This window comes from Uloborus diversus, unplaced genomic scaffold, assembly GCF_026930045.1.
Source record: "Uloborus diversus isolate 005 unplaced genomic scaffold, Udiv.v.3.1 scaffold_14, whole genome shotgun sequence".
Classification (NCBI taxonomy): Eukaryota; Metazoa; Arthropoda; class Arachnida; order Araneae; family Uloboridae; genus Uloborus; species Uloborus diversus.
In genome coordinates, this window is record NW_026558098.1 from 382,556 (window position 1) to 402,310 (window position 19,755).

Below are 19,755 nucleotides of genomic sequence, written 5' to 3' on the forward strand. Positions count from 1 at the left end.
ATAATTTAAGAAGGGAAAAAAATTCCCTGTATTTTCCAAGTTTTTGAGGAAATGTTCGAAATTCCCTGGATTTTCCCTGTTTTTTTTGTTGATTTTTGAATTCCCCGTGTTTTCCCTGTTTCTTCAGGTTTCCCTGTGGCATGGCAACCCTGTACTTCTTGCCCCAAGACAGAGCCAGGGGTTCACCTACCATTTGCACTGGTTATCTCCACATTTTTAATTTTGCCACAGACATCCCTTTGCTTCTCACTACCTCATACATAATCTGATATCCCTTAAAATGAAAAATCATACAAAAGATTTAACTATGCACAAATGCATAGCTGCCAACATGACAAACTTAAAAAAATCTTACAATGTACATGGTGTACTGAATACACCATTGGTGTATTCAGTAAATTACTGCCCAACAGCCAGGGCTAAAGCAGAAATACATGAAATACAGCGCCAGCTCAGTCATTTCCAGCCGAGGACTGCAGTTTCGTGCTTATTAGCACTCATCTGCCCGGCATAGGAAAGTGAATGAGCTGGAGATGGAAAACCTCTTATGGAAGCCAAGAGGGCCAAACAAACTGGTAGCTAATATAGAATTAGCACAGACCAGCCTAGTGACCAAAACAATGATATTAGCTACCAGTTTGTTTGGCACTCTTGGCTTCCTTAAGCGGTTTTCCATCTCCAGCTCATTCACTTTCCTATGCCGGGCTGATGAGTGCTAATAAGCATGAAACTGCAGTCCTCGGCTGGAAATGACTGAGCTGGCGCTGTATTTCATGTAATGTACATGGTGGCTATATATCTACCCTTTTTTGACTATTATAAAGCAAAGTATCAAAATTTAAAGTATTATAATATTTCTAAATCCTTACCTTTTACTCTATCTGTGCTTTTATAAGCAAAAAAATAAATAAATAAATTTAAAAAGCAGAAGAATATTTGCGCTTTTCAATGTCGTTTACATCACACCCTTCGGGGGTGGCTCTCAAAAGTGTGGGAAGTAAAAAGAAACTTCAACTGCTCGCAGTTTATCGTAAAATTAAAATCAAAAACCAAAAATCATACAAATCTGCCATAAGACCGCATGATCGTACGAAACTTCCGGAAATATTACGACGTACGGCTTTAAAGGGCAGCCATGCAAATGCGTCATTTCCATCAAAACGGAGTGCCGGCACTCACCCAGTCCGTGGCGGTGGGTGAACATGGAGCGTCGGGCCGACCACGCCCCCTGGTCGAAGTCGTAGCACTCCAGCAGGTTGAGGGTCTTGAGTCCGTCCCTGCCGCCCGCGGCATACAGGCGCCGCCCCACCACCGCCGCCCCGAACTGCAGCCGCCGGGAGGACATGCGGTCGTGGGGGAGCCACCGGTCGCCCCGCAGCTCGTACTTCTCCATCTTCGGGGAGCCTGGAAACGAGAACCGACTCTGAGTACGGGCGTCCCTCGTATAACACGGTTCGTTCGTGCCGCGTCGTGTCGAAACCGTGTTATACGAGAGACTTACTTTAAAAATAACATTTTAACCTATTTTTAATACTAATTATGAATTTGAGTGAGAAAAATCAGGTTATATAAAACGTATCGTGTTATACCGAAACCGTGTTATATCGAAACCGTGTCACACGAGAGACTTACTTTAAAAATGAAATTTTAACCTATTTTTAATACTAATTATGAATTTGAGTGAGAAAAATCAGGTTATATAAAACGTATCGTGTTATATCGAAACTGTGTTACATCGAAACCGTGTGATACGAGAGACTTACTTTAAAAATAACATTTTAACCTATTTTTAATACTAATTATGAATGTGAATGAGAAAAATCAGGTTATATAAAATGTATCGTGTTATACCGAAACCGTGTTACATCGAAACCGTGTGATACGAGAGACTTACTTTAAAAATGACATTTTAACCTATTTTAATGCTAATTATGTATGTTCATGAGAAGCGCAGAATTGTTTAGAATTAATTTTTGTATGCTCCTGCTTGAGTAAAAAGGTTTCTACAGTAGAAGACCGTTATAACGCCGACCTATATAACGCAATTCTCTATAAACCGCACAACTTTTCAGAAGTAAACAATAGGTTTTGAAGCTTAAAAATAGCTTTTGCTTTTCAAACATAAAAATGGTTAAGCAAATTAAATTTTGCAAGTTTTTCATTTTTCCACCTTAGTTAAAAGCTTTTAAATTAGAAATTTGTACTTATAGTAAACAGAAAATACCAGATGGCTCTTGAAAATGCAAACCATGAAGCTAGCAGAAGTGCAGGATTTTGATTGTGAAACATATTTATTTGTGAGTAACCAATTGTAATACTGGTGCTTTAGTACTCATTGCAGATAAAACTCATTCTGAAGTGCTAATATATAGATATATTCTGAATGTTAGTTTCAAAATGTGTGAACTGATCTATATAATGCCAAAACCTGTATAACACAAAAGCTCTGGTCCCAAGGTGTGCGTTATAACGGTCTTCTACTGTATTGGCATCATTGTTTCGCAAGCTATCAGAATAAAAAGAATTTGCAATACCATTTCCGCATTTAATCAAGAAATCTCGGTACTCAAAAATATACTTTTTAATAATAACTTCCCTAAAAATCTGGTTGAAAACATTTGCTTGAGTATAGCCTTCGATGAGCATTTCGCTTCTTTTGAAACCGTTCAACTGTGTGAATGTATGATACAACCGTGACACACCATTTTTGTGGATCACCGGGGTGGATGAATTTTACACGTGGGAAACGGACAACTGGCATGTTTCTGGAGAGATCTCTTTGGATATGGATTCGTTTTTTACTTTTACGTTGACAACTGGAAAGAATTCTGTCATGTTGAACATCGGAATGGTTTTTTATAAACGGATCTCAAGGTAAGATAATTTTGTTATTGGCAGGTACTGTCCCGTGGAAGGCTAATTATCGGAACTTGTTTTCCTAATCAGTCGAGGCGAAACCCCCTGCTTTTAATTTTAGGTTCGAGCTCCTGTTTATTGTTTAGCATGTGGTGCATTTGCCCAATGTTACTCTATATTGCATGTACTGGAGCTTAAACATTTTCTTAAAAAATTTTGGTCTTTCAACCATATTTAATGAATCCTCCACGGCTGATGAGCTCTGGATTCATACTTTGTCTTTTCCTACTTAATAGCTATTTGCAATTTCCTTTTTATCATCATTATTTTTATATAATTTGTTTAATATTTGAAATTTTGTTTGCTTATTTTATATATATATATATATATATATATATATATATATATATATATATATATATATATATATATATATATATATATATATATATATATATTAGGGCTCGACCAATGGCATTTTTTGGCCGATGGGCCGATGCCGATTGTTGGCCGATTGTTCAAAGATGGCCGATGGCCGATGGCCGATTGTTTTCCTCCAAATGGCCGATTGCCGATGGCCGATGGCCGATGCTGTTGGCCGATGGCAAAAAAAAAAAATCTAACAGAAATAAATTGATAAGATTGTCAGGGATTTAAATGATCATTGATTCATTTTACTTTACTTCCTTTCTACGAATAAGGAATTGTAACCCCCCCCCCCCCAAAAAAATCAGATTTCGACCTAAATTTTTATTTTACGATCATCCAATTTAAACTTTACAAGTTTTTTCGGCGCGTATGTACATGCATATGTACCTAAGAACATATAGATGACCGAAATATCCATTTTGAAAACCTCCTTAGTTAATTATCGCAAATTCTCTTGTGATATTTTCATGCGCGTAAACTTACGTCACTCAAAAACGTTATGAAATAGTGAGTTGAAAACTCACACGTAGGTAGTATGATCTAAAAGTTCGAGGACAAGTTGTATAAAAATTTACCGTGAAACTATCTACAAAATAGTCACCTTGAACGACTATGCACTTCTGCCACCGTTCGTATAGCTTTTAGAAGGACTCCTGGAAGACATTTATCGCAAACTCCTGTAAGACCTCTTGCGCTGCTGCTTTGACTTCATCGTGAGGAAGAAGGCGACTTTCATGTTGAGGAGGCACGGTTCGATTGGTCAATACTCTGATATGACAAACCAATAACATCACGATCGTCGGACTTAGATCCGTGTGACTTTTACCTGTTCCCAGCAACAAAAAAAAAATTGCATGGACGCCGCTTTCTTCCGTCAGGAGAAGACAAAGCTGCATCACAGAAGGTAGCGAAAAATGGCTTCCAGGAGTTTTTTCCAAAAGTTATATAAACACTGGCAGAAGTACATAGTCCCTCAAGATGACCTTTTGTAGGTGGATGTACTTCAGTCATGTGAACTATTCTGGGTAAGGTTTTATACAGCTTGTCCCTCGAACTTTTGGATCATACTACGTACAATCTGTATAGGGTGTAGTTATGCTTCTCCTTTTTTGACTGAAGACAAAGAACAACAGCCAAAAAAAAAAAAAAAAAAAAAAAAAATGGAGGAAAAACAAAGAGACTGTTTAATAACCAATTGATTTTTTTTTAAATTGAACATATAACTAAGATTTCAGTAATATTGTAATAATGTTTGGATTTAGGTAAACTAAACGTAGTTAAAAAGCATTAAATTATGTTTAATCATTCAAAAAAAAAAAAAAAAACTTTGAAACCGTCAACAAATTACGCTATTAAAGTGAAAAGATTGCACGTAGACATTTTTTAGTCATCAAGTTAAACAAAAAAGGTAACAGATAAATTACAATATTAAATTATAATAGGAATATTTTTATACTTCTTTAAAATTTATGAATAGAAAAGTTGGCATTTTTCATAAAATGTATAACAGTGACATAAATTTTGCGGAAAAAAGAAATAGCCATGAAATGAGCGAGGTTCTTAAAACGCAGCTACAATAAACAAACTCAATATTTACACCAAGTTAATAACTGAATACATATATATACTACTTGGTTTGATGTTTGCACACGTAATATTGAACAATTTGATTGATTAATCTTTTATGAAGCACTGCAAACACGTTCAAATTAAATTTTTCAATTTAACAATAATTTTCTGAAATTTTTAAAAAATTGCATAGTAGAAAATCCTTGAAACTTTTCTATAACATATTATTAAACATGTGATGAAAACGAAAATAACTTATACATTGATTTTATATAAATACATAAAAATAGTTACAACAGAAAAAAAATCGATCGCTATTAATGATGCAAAAAAAGGTGGCGCGTTACAAAATATAGGTGAAACAAGTATAAAAAATACGCAAACTGACATTTCTTGACCAAAATAAATAATCGCTAAATATTTAAGAAATGCTTGAAACGACGAGGGCGGATTCGGGGGATCACCCTCTGATTTTGGTGTAAATCACAATGTTAAACTTAGGCCCCAATTTTGGCTTAATTTTTTTAGTACAGAACCGCTACCACCAACCCCTCGGAACAGTTTCTGAATCTACTTCAGCACTTCCGAAAAAAAAAATCAAAATCCCTTTGTTTTCCGAATTATGTAACCATTCAAAACGTCTTTAATCAATTTCTAATTAATGCTCTAAATTTTTCCTAAACAATAGATAAAACTTGAAAAAAAAAATCTCTAATTTTATAAATGGTGTTAGTTTTAAACAACTCAGAAGTACAACTTTAGTTTAATTTCAGAAATTGAGGGAGTGGGAGGAGGAGCACGCAAGTATTCACGGAAATACAAAAAATAATCGTAAAAAATAGAGTTCAAAATAATAATAAACATTGAGCATAAAAACCCTTTTAAAACTTGCACCCGAGTTTGTTTTGACGTGCAGTGGCGGATTTAAAATGTAGCAAATGTTGCCATTGCGCGAGAGGCCCCATAACCATAAGGGCACCGTAGGAGTTACAATAATGCTTTTGATAAATGTTTTACAACTTCTGTGATAGAGAAATACGGCCCCAAAATGTATTTCGACGGGCCCCAAACTTGTAGCTCCGCCGAAGCGATACAGAAAAGACTGCATTATTGTGATTCATATTACAAACATCGAAAAATTAAAAATTACCGTCGGTTCAACAAGAATCTAATAAAATGACACAAAAACCGGTTTCGCCATCTCATATTTGTTTCCATGGTCTCCAATTCTGCAATATATCACTAAATGATCGTCAGTCTGAGAAACTATATTAGTTTTGCATTGAAATAAGTAATTAATAGCCACAAAAAATCAGTTAATAAGCTTTTTAGAACATCCGATCGAAAACAAAAAGGGAAGGTCACAATTGGAACATGCGCACTTCCCACAGGCGAAAATTTAGCCATCTACAGCTTACCATTTTTTAGTTATGACTTATGAGAGATACATACGTACATCCAGCCGCAAGAAACAACGCAATAATTAACGTGTTTGGTACTTGAATGCAGTATTAAAAACTCTTTCAGGGGTGACTAAAATATAAATTCATACTGAAATTTAAGTGAACAATTTTGTTTGAAAACAATAACTCCCTTTACTTTGTATTAAAAAGTAAAACAAAGGTCTTTTTTTTTTTTCAAAAACATCGGCCAATTCCATCGGCTTTTCGATGTTTTTAAGGCCGATGGGCCGATGTTTCCTGCAAGTTAGCATCGGCCGCCGATGCCGATGCCGATGGCTAAATTGTTGAACCATCGGCCAGGCCGATGCACCGGTCGAGTCCTAATATATATATATATATATATATATACTAAGAAACATTAACATAAACAGTATTTTTAGCCTGGACAACTCAAACAAATTAAATTGAACTAATCATCACAGCTCAATTTGATAGGCGCCAGCTCTTTGACACTGGTGGATGATAAATTTATTAGCAATACAGAATTGAACATGAAAAAACAAAAAATTGAATAATCCTAAAACACCTTGGGGCCTCTTAAGGGGGTTACTCCCCAAGGGTGGGGAAAAACCATGAGATGTTTCGTAAGTGCCGCTGACAAAATTGCCTAAAAAATGCAGCACTAGTACCCTGACAACTCACAAATCAAGCGAAGAGGATACCAGAAGTCAAAAATGAGAAAAATTAATTAATTAGAACACTTACAGAACAAATTTAAACAACAAGAGAAAAAAAAAACAAATCAACTCAATTGCAAGAGGAAAAACACAGAACAAACAAAATGACCTACCACTAATTTTTCATAAGCTTATAAATGAAATGCTCAGGATATCATTTCTCGGTGAAGGTTGCAGTTAAATTTTGAATCGTTGTCTTCAGATTTGTTTTATTATTGCAGATTTTTTTATGTCTAGTAGTTTGCGAGATAATTATATTTTTGAACACTTTTTTACTAACACAACTGTGAAAATGAATTAAAGAATCGACTTTAAAATCAAAATGGTTAAATTTATCATGCAAAGCTACACTGGGACCTTTTTTATTTAGTTGAATGTTGAGATCCAGGAAATTAACTAACTGACATCTCATGGTTTTTCCCTACCCTTGGGGAGTAACACCCTGATGAGGCCCCAGGGTGTTTTGGGATGTTTATTCAAATTTTCGTTTTTTATGTTCAATTCTATATTGCTATAAATAAATAAATAAATAAATAAATAAAATAAATAAATAAAATAAATAAATAAATAAATAAATAAATAAATAAATAAATAAATAAAATAAATAAATAAAATAAATAAATAGAATAAATAAATAAAATAAAATAAATAAATAAATAAATAGAATAAATAAATAAAATAAATAGATAAAATAAATACATGAAATAAATAAATAAAACAAATAAATAAATAAAATAAATAAATAAATAAAATAAATAAATAGAATAAATAAATAAAATAAAATAAAATAAATAGATAAAATAAATAAATGAAATAAATAAATAAAATAAATAAATAAAATAAATTGACATTTAATTTATAAAAAAAAACAGACAGACAAACAAACACAAACAAATATATACAGGGTGTTATACCATTTTACCCTGCAAGACCTTTATTTCCTTAACCGTTAGTCCTAGATGTATACTCCCAATTGCAAAAATGTTCAAAATCAGATGCAGACATAAGATATTGAAAGTTTGAAGCAAAAATAAAATTAAGTCAAAAAATACAAAATTTAACTTCTTATAAGGGCCCTAGGTCCCAAAACTAACATTTAGAGAAATAATCTCCATTGAAAACTATTACTGATACAAAAAACTTGACACTTGTGCGACCAAAACTCAAGGAGATGGTCCAGTTGAAAGTTTTAAGGGACCATACAGAAGCTGAGACTGGAACAATTGCCCTTTCAGAAGAATGGCAGGTTGTCAAAGTAAAAAAAAAAGGTATTTATATTTTTTATTGCTATTAAAAAATAAATGCAAATGTAATGCCGTAATTCGCAAAACACGCTGCAAAGCCTCGAACCATTTGAAAACCACACTCTATGCACACATATAATTTCGAACACTTGTTTACCGCTATATTTCCCCCCCAAAAGGGTGTTATTGATGGCGAGTGAAAAGTGGTGTAAGTCACAAAACGCTGCGTTTCATATTTCGGTGACTATTGGTCTTACTAATGTCAAACTGTTTGTGTTGGAATTATTTTTCCATGGAGATCATTTCCCTAAATATAAGTTATAGGACCCGAAGCCAGGGACTGATTTACAGCAGGGCATTCGGGGCCCGGGGCACCAAAGGAAAGGGGGCACCAAATTTCTGTCATCAATTTTTTTTTTCAGAGACCAGTGTTCAGGGCCTCTAACTAAAAGAAACAAAAAAATTTTGTCATTTGACAATTTCTTTTTATTAAATGAAAGCAAATTAGCCAATTGTTGCGGAGAACGATCATTTTCGCTATTGAAGACAATTAAGTGTCCTTTGCGTACTCTCATTTCTGATGGTAAATTATCTTTATTAGCTCTGTTATCAATAGAAGGAAGTTTGACCTAAAACTTGATTATGAGACATTATAGATGAATTTACAACAAGAAAACAAAGGAGAAAATATATAAAGAATCATAGATGCGCAGAAAGCACATTACCTTTACCATTTGCATCATAGTTTTTCCATCTGTGACTGTAAAAAATTTTCTAACATGAAAACCATAAAATTATTTTAGATTTATATTAAATGTTTTCTTTGCAAAACATCTTAATTATTAACTTTTTTTGAATGAAATCGGTATTTTAAAGTTTTCTTTCTATCAAAATAATATTCAACACTTACCTTCATATTTTTTATGTGTGGGGGGGGGGGGCACCATGGGCGCCCATATGCAAAATTTTAAGGGGGGGGGGGAACTCAGATATTTTCAACATGGTTTAGCAGGATATTTTCCCCATGGAAACCGATTTCAGCACAAATTAGAGTTATTAAAATTTAACATTTTTAATAACTTAGTCATTAATGGCTAGAAAAGAAATGTTTTTATATTTTTTCAAAGAAAAAAGTACTAAGCAAGGAAGTTCTAATCTCAAAGGGGGGGATTGAGCCCCCCCTTGCCCCCCTATGTGGGCGTATTTGGGGGGCACCCTATCTGTCAGTGCCCGGGGCACCCAGGTGTGTAAATCGGTCCCTGCCTGAAGCCCGTATAAAAAGTCAAATATTGTATTTTTTGACTTGTTTTCATTTTTGCTTCAAACTTTCAACATCTTAAGTCTGCATCTGATTCGGTACATTTTTGCAATTGGAAGTGTAATCTGACCACGGATTGCATGGAAAGACAAACATCCGTTTTACAGCCGCAAATAGACGAATCTATTATTTTTTACCGACGTCGGCTTTTGCTCGGAGCGAGTTTCAGGACAGAACTTTATCTACGAACTGAGAAGTAGTGTAGTAGCAAGTAGCGCAACTGTTTGTACGCGTCTAGTCTGTTTGTGTATAAGTGTACAATTAGAATTTAGAATGTAGTATGTACTTTACAATCAGGGGTGATTGTGAGTTCATCAAAAAATACCTGAAAGTTTCAAAGCGAGAACGGGGGGGGGGGGTAATTTTTTTTGGGGGAGGGGAATAACTTAAGTAAATCCCTATTACTTAAGTGCACCTTTGCCATAATATTACATAGTTCTGAGTCAAAATATTGTTTGTACTTTTGATTAAATTTTTAATGGGTTACAAAGTTACTTTTGAGCTGGTGTTATACAAATTATCTTGACATTTGTCCATCTTAAGGCTCTTGCAGGTATATTTGATGAGTGTTATATAATTTTAAAAAATTGCGGAGGTAGGGAGATAAAAGCATAACAAAAAAAAACACATAATTCCGGTATTTTCGGACATAAAAATACCGGAAATACGTCCGAAAATACCGGAAATTCGGTAAAATACCGAAACACAATCACCCCTGTTTACAATATACATATTTAAAAATCACTAAATGTGTTGAGTGAGTTTTTTCACCAGAGATAAGGCGTGAATTGCAGCCACTTAGAATGTCTTGACGAAGCAAGCTCTCCCCGGGAAGAAATGCGACAGAATGAGGTAGGAGTTTCAATTCCAGTATTGTTTATGACTACTTAATTCTGAAAATAGTAAAATAAATTTTTACACTCCCCTTATCCACATAGTTTCGTCTTATCTGGAGATTTGAAAATTCCATGCAATCCGTGGTTGGACTATATACATCTAGGACTAACAGTTAAGGAAATAAAGGTCTCGTAGTTTAAAACCGAACCGTATAATACACATGCACTGCTCACAAAAACAAAAACATTTCAAATGGACTCACTCTCTGTGCCATCGGTGCCCCCCAGCACGAAGAGGCCCCCCACGGTGGAGTCCCGGGGCCGGGTGGGGTAGGGGTCCCCCTGGGAGGGGTCCCCGGGGGACAGGCGGCAGAGGAGGGCCTCCGCCACCAGGCGGCAGCACTCGCCGTCCACCATTGGCTCCTTCAGGACCTCTCTCAGCACCTGGGGAGAGAAATGAAACGGATATACGAGGGGTGAGTCCCTCGTATAACACGGTTCATTTGTTCCGTGTTATACGAGACTTTTTTAAAAACTGACTTTTTAACTTATTTTTTACACTCATTAATCATTTACAGTAGGCGCAGATTAATGTGATCACGGTTAATGTTATCATTCGCTTAATGTTATCAGAATCACAAAGTCCCGGAACACTCGTATGTTAACACGCGTTGAAAAAGTCGGATATTGTAATCGGCGTCTTTGTTTATTGTTATCACTTTTTCATAAACTTTCAATTTTTTTCCCCATTTTTGTTCCTCAATTAACAGAAATGCATAGGCAAACCCTGACGAGACTCACTTTCTGTGTAGCATTTTGTGGTTTCAATAGCAGTTCAAAAATTTTTCTAGGAATGAAGCTGCAGAAAGTGACCACAGACTCCCCCTAAGAAAACTTTCCTTTGCACCTAAAAAAATTCAGTCACTGGACATGGCATTGATGTAGGACCTCCATTGTTGCCATGACTTGGTGAACTGTTAAAGAACCGTGTCGAGATGGAAAACAGAGCGAAGTTAAATTAAAATTTAAACAACGAGCAAAACCATGCCGGGAAAGATGGAAAAGCCGAACGTAGTCTGAAACTGGTTTACGAATGTCGGGGAAAACGGTCCTATTTTACTTCACCTATTACTATGTGATTAATAAATTGCATCATTTAGCTTTAACTTTCTACAATTCAGATATTTCCATTCTTTTAATCAAATAACTTATAATTTGAAAGTGCGCTCAGTTGAGTCACTGTGATTTTAATTTGAGGTTGCCAAAATAAATGCACCTTAATTGGAAAAAAAAATCATTATTTCGTGTCTCCCGGATTCTTTTCGGTTATTGTCATCAGTCGGTTATTGTTATCAAATTCTATTTGTCCCAAAGCGATCACATTAAGCGGCGTCTACTGTACATTGTAAAAATCATGTCAATAGGTATCGTGTTGCATTGAAACCGTGTTATAAGAGATTACAACCGAATGTCTGGTTTCATTTTCGTCGACCTTTGCAGAACTCCGATGTCACATCGAAGCTTCTAGAAGGGCTCAACGATAGCAGTGAGGAGTGTCCAATCACGTGACTCGGTTATGCTAATGACCCGGGGGATATTTAAACCATTCATGGCTTATGTTCTCTCTTTTTGATCTTCTCTCATCGTCGTTGCTTCGTCGGCATTCGAACTGTAGAGCATTCTTTCATATTAATAAATAAAAAATAAAATATATATTTAATTACCTATTAAAATTAACATAAATTAGATTAAGTATTTCTTTACATAAAATGAGTGATTCAGTGTCTTAACTGTAGCCAACATGTGATTGGTCAACAGCCAAAAGCTAATTTAAATATCAATGAACCAATCAGGTGTTGGCACACATGTAACTGCATTTCCATCTGTTGGTTTGCGGCAACATGTTTTGATTTTCACCATGTATTCAGTTGCTTTTTTATCTTGTAGGAAGCAAGTGGTGTTCATGTTAAATGAAAGATTTTTATAGAAAGGCTTATACTCTGATTTGAAACAGATAAGTAACTTTGAATTATATAACACGAACTTGCTTGTTCGTGCCACTCTCCAACACGATGAGCTTGCAGCAGCTCATTTCCTGATGTTCTTATAGCTTTATATCGAAGCTTTAGTCGATAATAGTCATGCGGTTTAGATTTCATCATTTGCAATTATGTTAGTCATCTCGTAGAGAGTAGCACCTTGTGTGCTGTGGTTTGTAGCTGAGAAGGAGTTAATTATTGCGTTTTTAGTTCATTTTATCATTTACAGACTTTTTACAGTAGAAGACCGTTATAACACATGCCTTGGGACCAGAGCTTTTGCGTCCTATAGATCATTTCACACATTTTGAAACCAACATTCAGAACATATCTACATATCAGCTCTTCAGAATGAGTTTTATCTGCAATGAGTATTAAAGCACCCATATTACAATGAGTCGTTCACAAATAAATATGTTTCGCAATCAAAATCCTGCACTTCTGCCAGCTTCATGGTTTGCATAACAGCTGCCTTTTCAAGAGCCATCTGGTATTTTCTGTTATTATGATTACTAATTCTAAATTTAAAAGCTTTGAATAAGATGGAAAGATGAAAAACTGTTTCAAAATTTGATTTGCTTTACAATTTCAATACTTGCAAAGCAAAACAGAGGGATTTCTTAAACTTCAAAACCTATTGTTTACTTCTGAAAAGTTGTGCGTTTTATAGAGAACTGCGTTATATAGGTCGGCGTTATAACGGTCTTCTACTGTATATGGATGCCTCAGTTGCCAAATCGATTCACTCCACTTTTATTACAAAAAATCCTCATTTATGCTTTAATAGTGCTTAATCAATGCTTAGAATGTGAATTTATGTTAAACTTTTGGTTCAGGCCATTTCTGATCCTGTGATGGCAGAAAATGCAACACTCCCATTCACTCTCATGGATAACACCATCTTCTTCATCACTATTCTCTGCTTTTTGTTTTATGGAGTTAATCAATTTTGCAAGTGAAGCATCCATATATACATCTTGTCATTCACTAAACCTCCTTCAAGTTTGAAATAGTATATTAGTCTTCTTCAAAACTCACTCTGCAAATATTCAAGTAAATATAGAGGGGATATCATTAGATTAAAAGTCTCCTCAACACAGATCACCACTTCATTTGCCACGTTACGGCAAATATAGCTGCCAGAGGAAGCTATATACATCTTAATAACGTTTTATTAAGATGTAATGCTTTATCTTTTGTGAATTTGTAATCATTCGCTGATCCCCTCACAGACTACATACATTTTAAGCTTCGTAAAGAGCAGAAAGAATGTTGCATATGAGCAGAGGCAGATACAGACTATAATGGGGGGGGTCACATGGAAGAATGACCCCCTCCCCCTTGAGTGAATCTACGGTTTTGGGTACAAAAAATTTCTGAAACTGCTTGAGCGCCAAAAAAAAGCAACAAATCAGGTGCCTCTATTGGAGAAATGTTATCTTTAATAGCTGTCCTGTGCAATTTGCTATCTTCAGTCTTGTTTAAATGCAGGATGTCATCCAGTTTTCCATCAATGTATAGGGTTTTTATATTACAGGACTTGCTTGTCTGCTTGTTGACAACTCCATGTTGGTCCACTACGTTGAAAATATCGGACATCTCGAGAGGTTTTATAGATTTTGGGTGTAATGTGCTGACTGAAATCATAATCTAAAACTGTTTTAAAAAATTCTTGGTTCATTTTAGGCCTTTTTCTGTCATTTAATAACCATCCACCATCATTTTTTTCATTTCTTATACTTGGAAAAAAAATTGAAAAATCTTAAAAAAAATTCAAAATTTTAAGTCAAATGCGCAGACTCAAGCAGACTTAGATAAAATGAAAAGCTTTCTGCGAACACGAATCATGACTGGAAAATTTTCTGCAAATAATTATTTTGCCTAACTCACCTTTGAATAAAAAATTAAATTTACATTCAAATATATGAAAGAGACAAAAAAAAAGTGTTTTAAAACATTTAATTTTTTTTACAATAACATATAGTTTGCTTATTTTTCACCAACTGGAGAAAACTTCCAAAACCATTTTTCTTTTTACAAATGTGCTTTAAAAGGCTTTTGGAGAATGCCTTTAACAGAAATAAACTCTGAGATTTTCTTAAAAATTTCCTTTAAAAAAAAAAAATATATATATATATATATATATATATATATATATATATATATATATATATATATATATATATATATATATATATATATTTAAATCAACATTAGCAGTTTGAAAAAAAATTTCTGCAGAGCCAAAAATTTTCTGCAAACGCCATTCGTGCGTTCGTCTATATTATGCAAGATTGGACTCGAGATGAGGTCGTAAAACTGAAATACTTCACAGATTTGTTACTAAGCCTCATACACAGCAATTGAAAGTTACCCGTTTCTGAAAATCAAAGATTCATTGGTCCCGACAAGGTCTCATTCACGGTAATGTAAAATGACCCTCCTTTACTGGTCACCAAATTTAATTCTACCCGCTTAACTAGTCACTCAAAAATCGCTTTCTAAAATTCCTTTTCCTTATCGGATCTCAGAAAATAGTGTCGGACTCAGTTGAAAGGCTGTTTGATATTCAATTTTCCTCGAAATCTCGATCCTCGGTTCCGGTAATCCAAAGCATACTTCTTGCTATGACTCTACCGAATGCCGAGAATATGAATCTGACTCCTTCCGGCAAGACAGACAAAATCTAATACCTGGAGAAAGTTAGTCAGTATTTAACATCCGTTCACAAGGAACAAAAAACACAAAATTTAAAGCTTGATGTACGTTAGGAGAAATCATTCTTTTCCGTAAGCAACGACTTCATCGGTCAACATTGAAGGATTGTATTAATGTACCGTGACTACATTAAAATAAGTTGTTATTTAGTAATGTATAAGTAAGAGAAAATTAAACGAAGTAACTATCATTAGTATTTTTTCCCCTTTTTTAAAATTTCCACTAATTTATAGACATTGATTACATAAGCTACTGTTTTTCTCACAGAATTCTACTCCTATTCATTGATATTTGTAAGGCTTTTTCTTTCTTCCTTAATTTCCCACTCCACATAAGTAGTCACTCCACATAAGTGGTCAAAAATTTTTGGTCCATTGAGTGACGACTTAACGAGGTTTTACTGTATTTCATCGGGAAGAAATTAAAGTGAAAATACCTCCGTGTCGAGGAGCGGCAGCTTGATGGCCGGCAGGAGCCGCCCGAACGCCGCCCTCCTCTTTTCCGGGCGGTGGCGGGCCCAGGAGAGCAGCGCCGCCCACGCCACCTCCTCGCTCGCCACGTTGATCGAGGGGGAGCGCAGGAGCTTCTCCAGCTCCCGCTCCTCCAGGTCCAGGAACTCCCGCTCCGCGACCACCTCCGTGAAGTTGTCCTGGGGGGAAGTCAATAAATAATAAATATATTTAATTATCTATAAGTATAAAATGAGAGTATTTCTTTACATAAAATGAGTGGTCTTAACCGTAGCCGACACGTGATTGGTCGAGAGCCAGAAGCGAATTTAAATGGGATGATGCTGATGGACCCGTCCGTTTGTCGGTTGTACACGTGACCGCATCGACGACGGTTGGCTTTCAGCCACATTTTTTGTTTTCTCACTTCAGTGCTCTATTTTGCAAGAAGCAAGTTGTGTTCTATGTGTAATATAAGGTTTTTCTAAAGGTTCTTTACTCTGCTGATTTAAAACAGATAATTACTTTAAATTTATAATACGATAGCGGTCAATTGGGACTTTACCGGTAGAGGTACGTCGCTCAATTTTTTTACTCTACCTTGGCAGTGATGGAGAAAAAAAACTGCTTAAGGCGATCGAAATGTATATGGTAGACCTAGAATATAAAAATTAAATTTTTTTGCGGAATGTGGACAGCTACGAAATTTTTAGTTTCCCATAGCGATGAGTAAATTAAAGCTGCCAAATGTAAAAAAATGCTTCGAGCAACATACCTTTGCGGAAAAAGGACCTACACTTATCATCTCTCATTTGAGTTATGAATATGGCATTACACTCGATCAAGGGCGGTGGATGGGGGCTGCATACAAAATCGCTCAAAACTTTACTAGTAGCAACTAAAAAAACTTTTTGCAGTACGATTGATTAAAAACTAGATACTCAGTATCTTAATTGTAGCCAACAGTTGATTGGTCGAGAGCTAGAAGCTCATTTACATAGGATGATGTCCATGGTCCTATCTGTTTGTCCACTGTACACATCACTGCAATGACAACGGTTGGCTTTCTGCCACATGTTTTGCTTTCTGGTGAATATGGGTCTCATAAAAGTCTCACGCAAAAAAAACTCCAAACTTTCCAAAATAAATAGGAATTGATTTTTGAGTGAAATTGGGACACGGCACATTTGAAACCTCGCCAAACCTTTTATGATCTGGTTTAGAAAATTCACGTGCAGTATTTTTTAAAATACAGTCAAATCTCAATAACTCGAATATTCTATTATCTCAAAGCTTTCATCCGGTCCCAAACTGTTGAGACTGCTGTGGAAACTTCCCCTAACTCTTAACGTTTCGGTCTGTCTCTCGGGAGTTTGAGTTATCGAGAGTCGACAGTACTTTGTTTACATATGTAGATATATTTTAAACATATACAACCAAACTTTTCAAAATACATAACCATTATCCTTCGTAGTCTGACATTACGCAAACATTCTCTCAGTTCTAAATTGATAAACATAAGTAATTTATTACATGTATCTCATAATTTAAAGTTACGTTTAAAGTCATTTAAACATAAACTTACTGTGAATGTTGGCGTTGTATGGTAACCTATTCATTTGCTAAGCAACTTCTACTTCTGGGTGAATGATGTATTAGTTGAGACTTAGTTTTTTGATCGTCGATAGATAGGATCTAATTCAATCTTCAAGCATTGCCCGAACTCGGCATTTGTCGAGTAACTTGAATAGATGTTAGTATCTAGGCTAGGAAAGCCGATCACGGAATGTTTTTTGACACGATCTTCAGTAATAGTAAATTGCGATTAGCAAACTGAAATAAGATTGAATTTAGTTCCACTTTTAGGTGAAGCTTAATTTTGAAGATGGCTTTGAGTGGGTCACTTTTTTTTTGGTTTTATTTTATACAATTGTTAATAGGTCATTTCATGGTATTTTGGACACTTATGTAGAGTCCGTAACGTGACCTTTTTTTTTTGCCATACCTTTTAAATTTACTGTTTGATTTGCAAATTATTTGAATATGAGTTGGTGTGTTGGTAGGAAAAGCTCAAAAAAAATAACATGCTGATCAAACAGTAAATTGATCGAAATTGAGCATTTGAAAATGAGCATCGATCGAAATTGAATATTTTTGACATTTATGTAGAGTCCGTAACCTGACCTTTTTTGCCATAACCTTTTAATTTACGGTTTGATTTGCAAATTATTTGAATGTGAGTTGGTGTGTTGGTAGGAAAAGCTCAAAATAAAATAATCAAACAGTAAATTAAAAAGTTATGGCAAAAAAAGATCATGTTACGGACTCGACATAAATGTCAAAAATACCACGAAATGACCCCAATTGTTCATAACCTTGTTGTTTTTTATAATAAGACTTTTTCATCACTCAGTTTAAGATGATTCACGCAACAGAAAATGAATTACTAATCGGAAGTTCGACTAACTCTACTTACGCATCACACTACAGTCGAACCTCGCTATAACGAACCCTCAACTAACTGACATGAGAAATTACTATAAACAAGGTTTCGCTACATCCGATTCTTCAAAAAAAAATATATAAGGTTTAAATTCGTTAAGATGCTTTCTGTGATGAACATCTTAATTTCGCGATATTCATTATAGAAGTATCTTTCCATTAGTCAGTAAAATGTATTGATTATATTGTACTCAATAACAAACTAACTATAAAAAATTACCCTTTAAAAAAAAATTCTCTGCATGGAAGAAAGGTGTTATTTTCAGTTGCAAGATTTTGGGTTTTGAAAATTTTTTAGTCCACTATAGCAAAAAAAAAAAAAAAAGATCTATAGTTCCAGTTGCAAAGGAAAAAAAAATGTTCAAAACATTGACAGCTGCCTTTGAGCAAAAATCGACGAGGACTAATATCATTTGTTTCTTCATCAAATCAGAAGATCACTTGACGTCTTCAGTCAAGTTGTTCTCGTCAAAAACTTTTGAATTGTTTAGAAAATACCAAAGCTCGTAAGACACTTCTTTGTACTTATTCAAAGTCAAAAATTCAGTCCAAAATTTTGCTTGAAGTAAATCCACTTTGTAGATCAGAGAGAGATTCATTTGCGAATGATAGGATGTCTTTCTCACATTTTCACCAGAAAATCTTGAAATATTAGAAATTTTCGGATCGCTATGGCCGATTCTCAAGTATTTGGAGATTGTTAAAAGCCTCTGAAATTACATTGATGACATAGGACTTCAGTTCAGACCATTTAAAAGGTTCGCTACAATCGGGGAATCGCTATATCCCACGTTCGCTATAGTGGGGTTCGACTGAATTAGTTTTCAATTATTTGTATTCTATTTATGTTCTGAATTATTAGTATTATTAGTTCGCTATAGTTATGGCTGCAGCCGGGAACTCGTTACACTACCGTTTGGCCATCGATTCCATGGAAAGGCTAATATCAATTTAATACGTGGTAATGGACGTATCTATTAGTTTATAGGGATGTTAGTTGGCTTGTTTCAGTTGTGCACTTTTGCCTCCTTATTATTTAGTCTTAGTTTTATAAAAATGAAAATTTGCTCACAGAAACATTTTTTTAATCTGAAGTATACTCAATCTATATTCTCACGGCAAAAACTAATTGATTTATTTCTTCACAACAAAGTTTTGAGCTTACCATTTTGCTTTTGCGTTCCCGAACGAAATGAAAATATTTTCTTTTCTTTTTGTTGTTTCCATGGTAACTACTTTCGTTTCCCCTGATTTTATTTTAAAGAATGCAATAAATGAATGAGGCACTAGTGACATCATAAAACGCGTCCATCAAAATCCAATCGTTGTTTTCCCTTCTCCCCTGCTAGATTCATCCAGATGGAATCGTCTTTGCTTGGCAGATTGCCAAAATACGTGCAATCCGTGGTCAAACGGTGCGTCAACGACGTCCCGGTCGGATTGAACTCGTTAATACTCACGAGGAGGTAGGCGTGCGCCTCCCGGTGCAGGTCCGCACAGCCCCGCGCCTCGGAGAAGAGGGCCAAATTGATAGACATCGGTAAACGATATTTAACTGTGTTCTCATTCCTAATGTAATGTAATATAAAATTCAATTTATTCAAATTAGATTAACTTCTCAACTCTTTCGGCACATGTAAAGTTTCAGTTTTAGG

At 35.1% G+C, this 19,755-nt stretch overlaps 1 protein-coding gene across 1 annotated transcript in view; it reads right to left on the reverse strand.

Moving 5' to 3' along the window:
* The window catches only part of LOC129232792 (kelch-like protein 5), a 47,922-nt gene that overhangs the window by 14,420 nt on the left and 13,747 nt on the right, over positions 1 to 19,755 (reverse strand). The window contains exons 4-7 of the mRNA XM_054866892.1: positions 19,561 to 19,626; positions 15,586 to 15,798; positions 10,656 to 10,836; positions 1,180 to 1,404 (exon numbers count right to left, since the gene is read on the reverse strand). Coding sequence (XP_054722867.1) covers positions 1,180 to 1,404; positions 10,656 to 10,836; positions 15,586 to 15,798; positions 19,561 to 19,626 — 685 coding nt within the window. The remainder of the gene's footprint in view (positions 1 to 1,179; positions 1,405 to 10,655; positions 10,837 to 15,585; positions 15,799 to 19,560; positions 19,627 to 19,755) is intronic.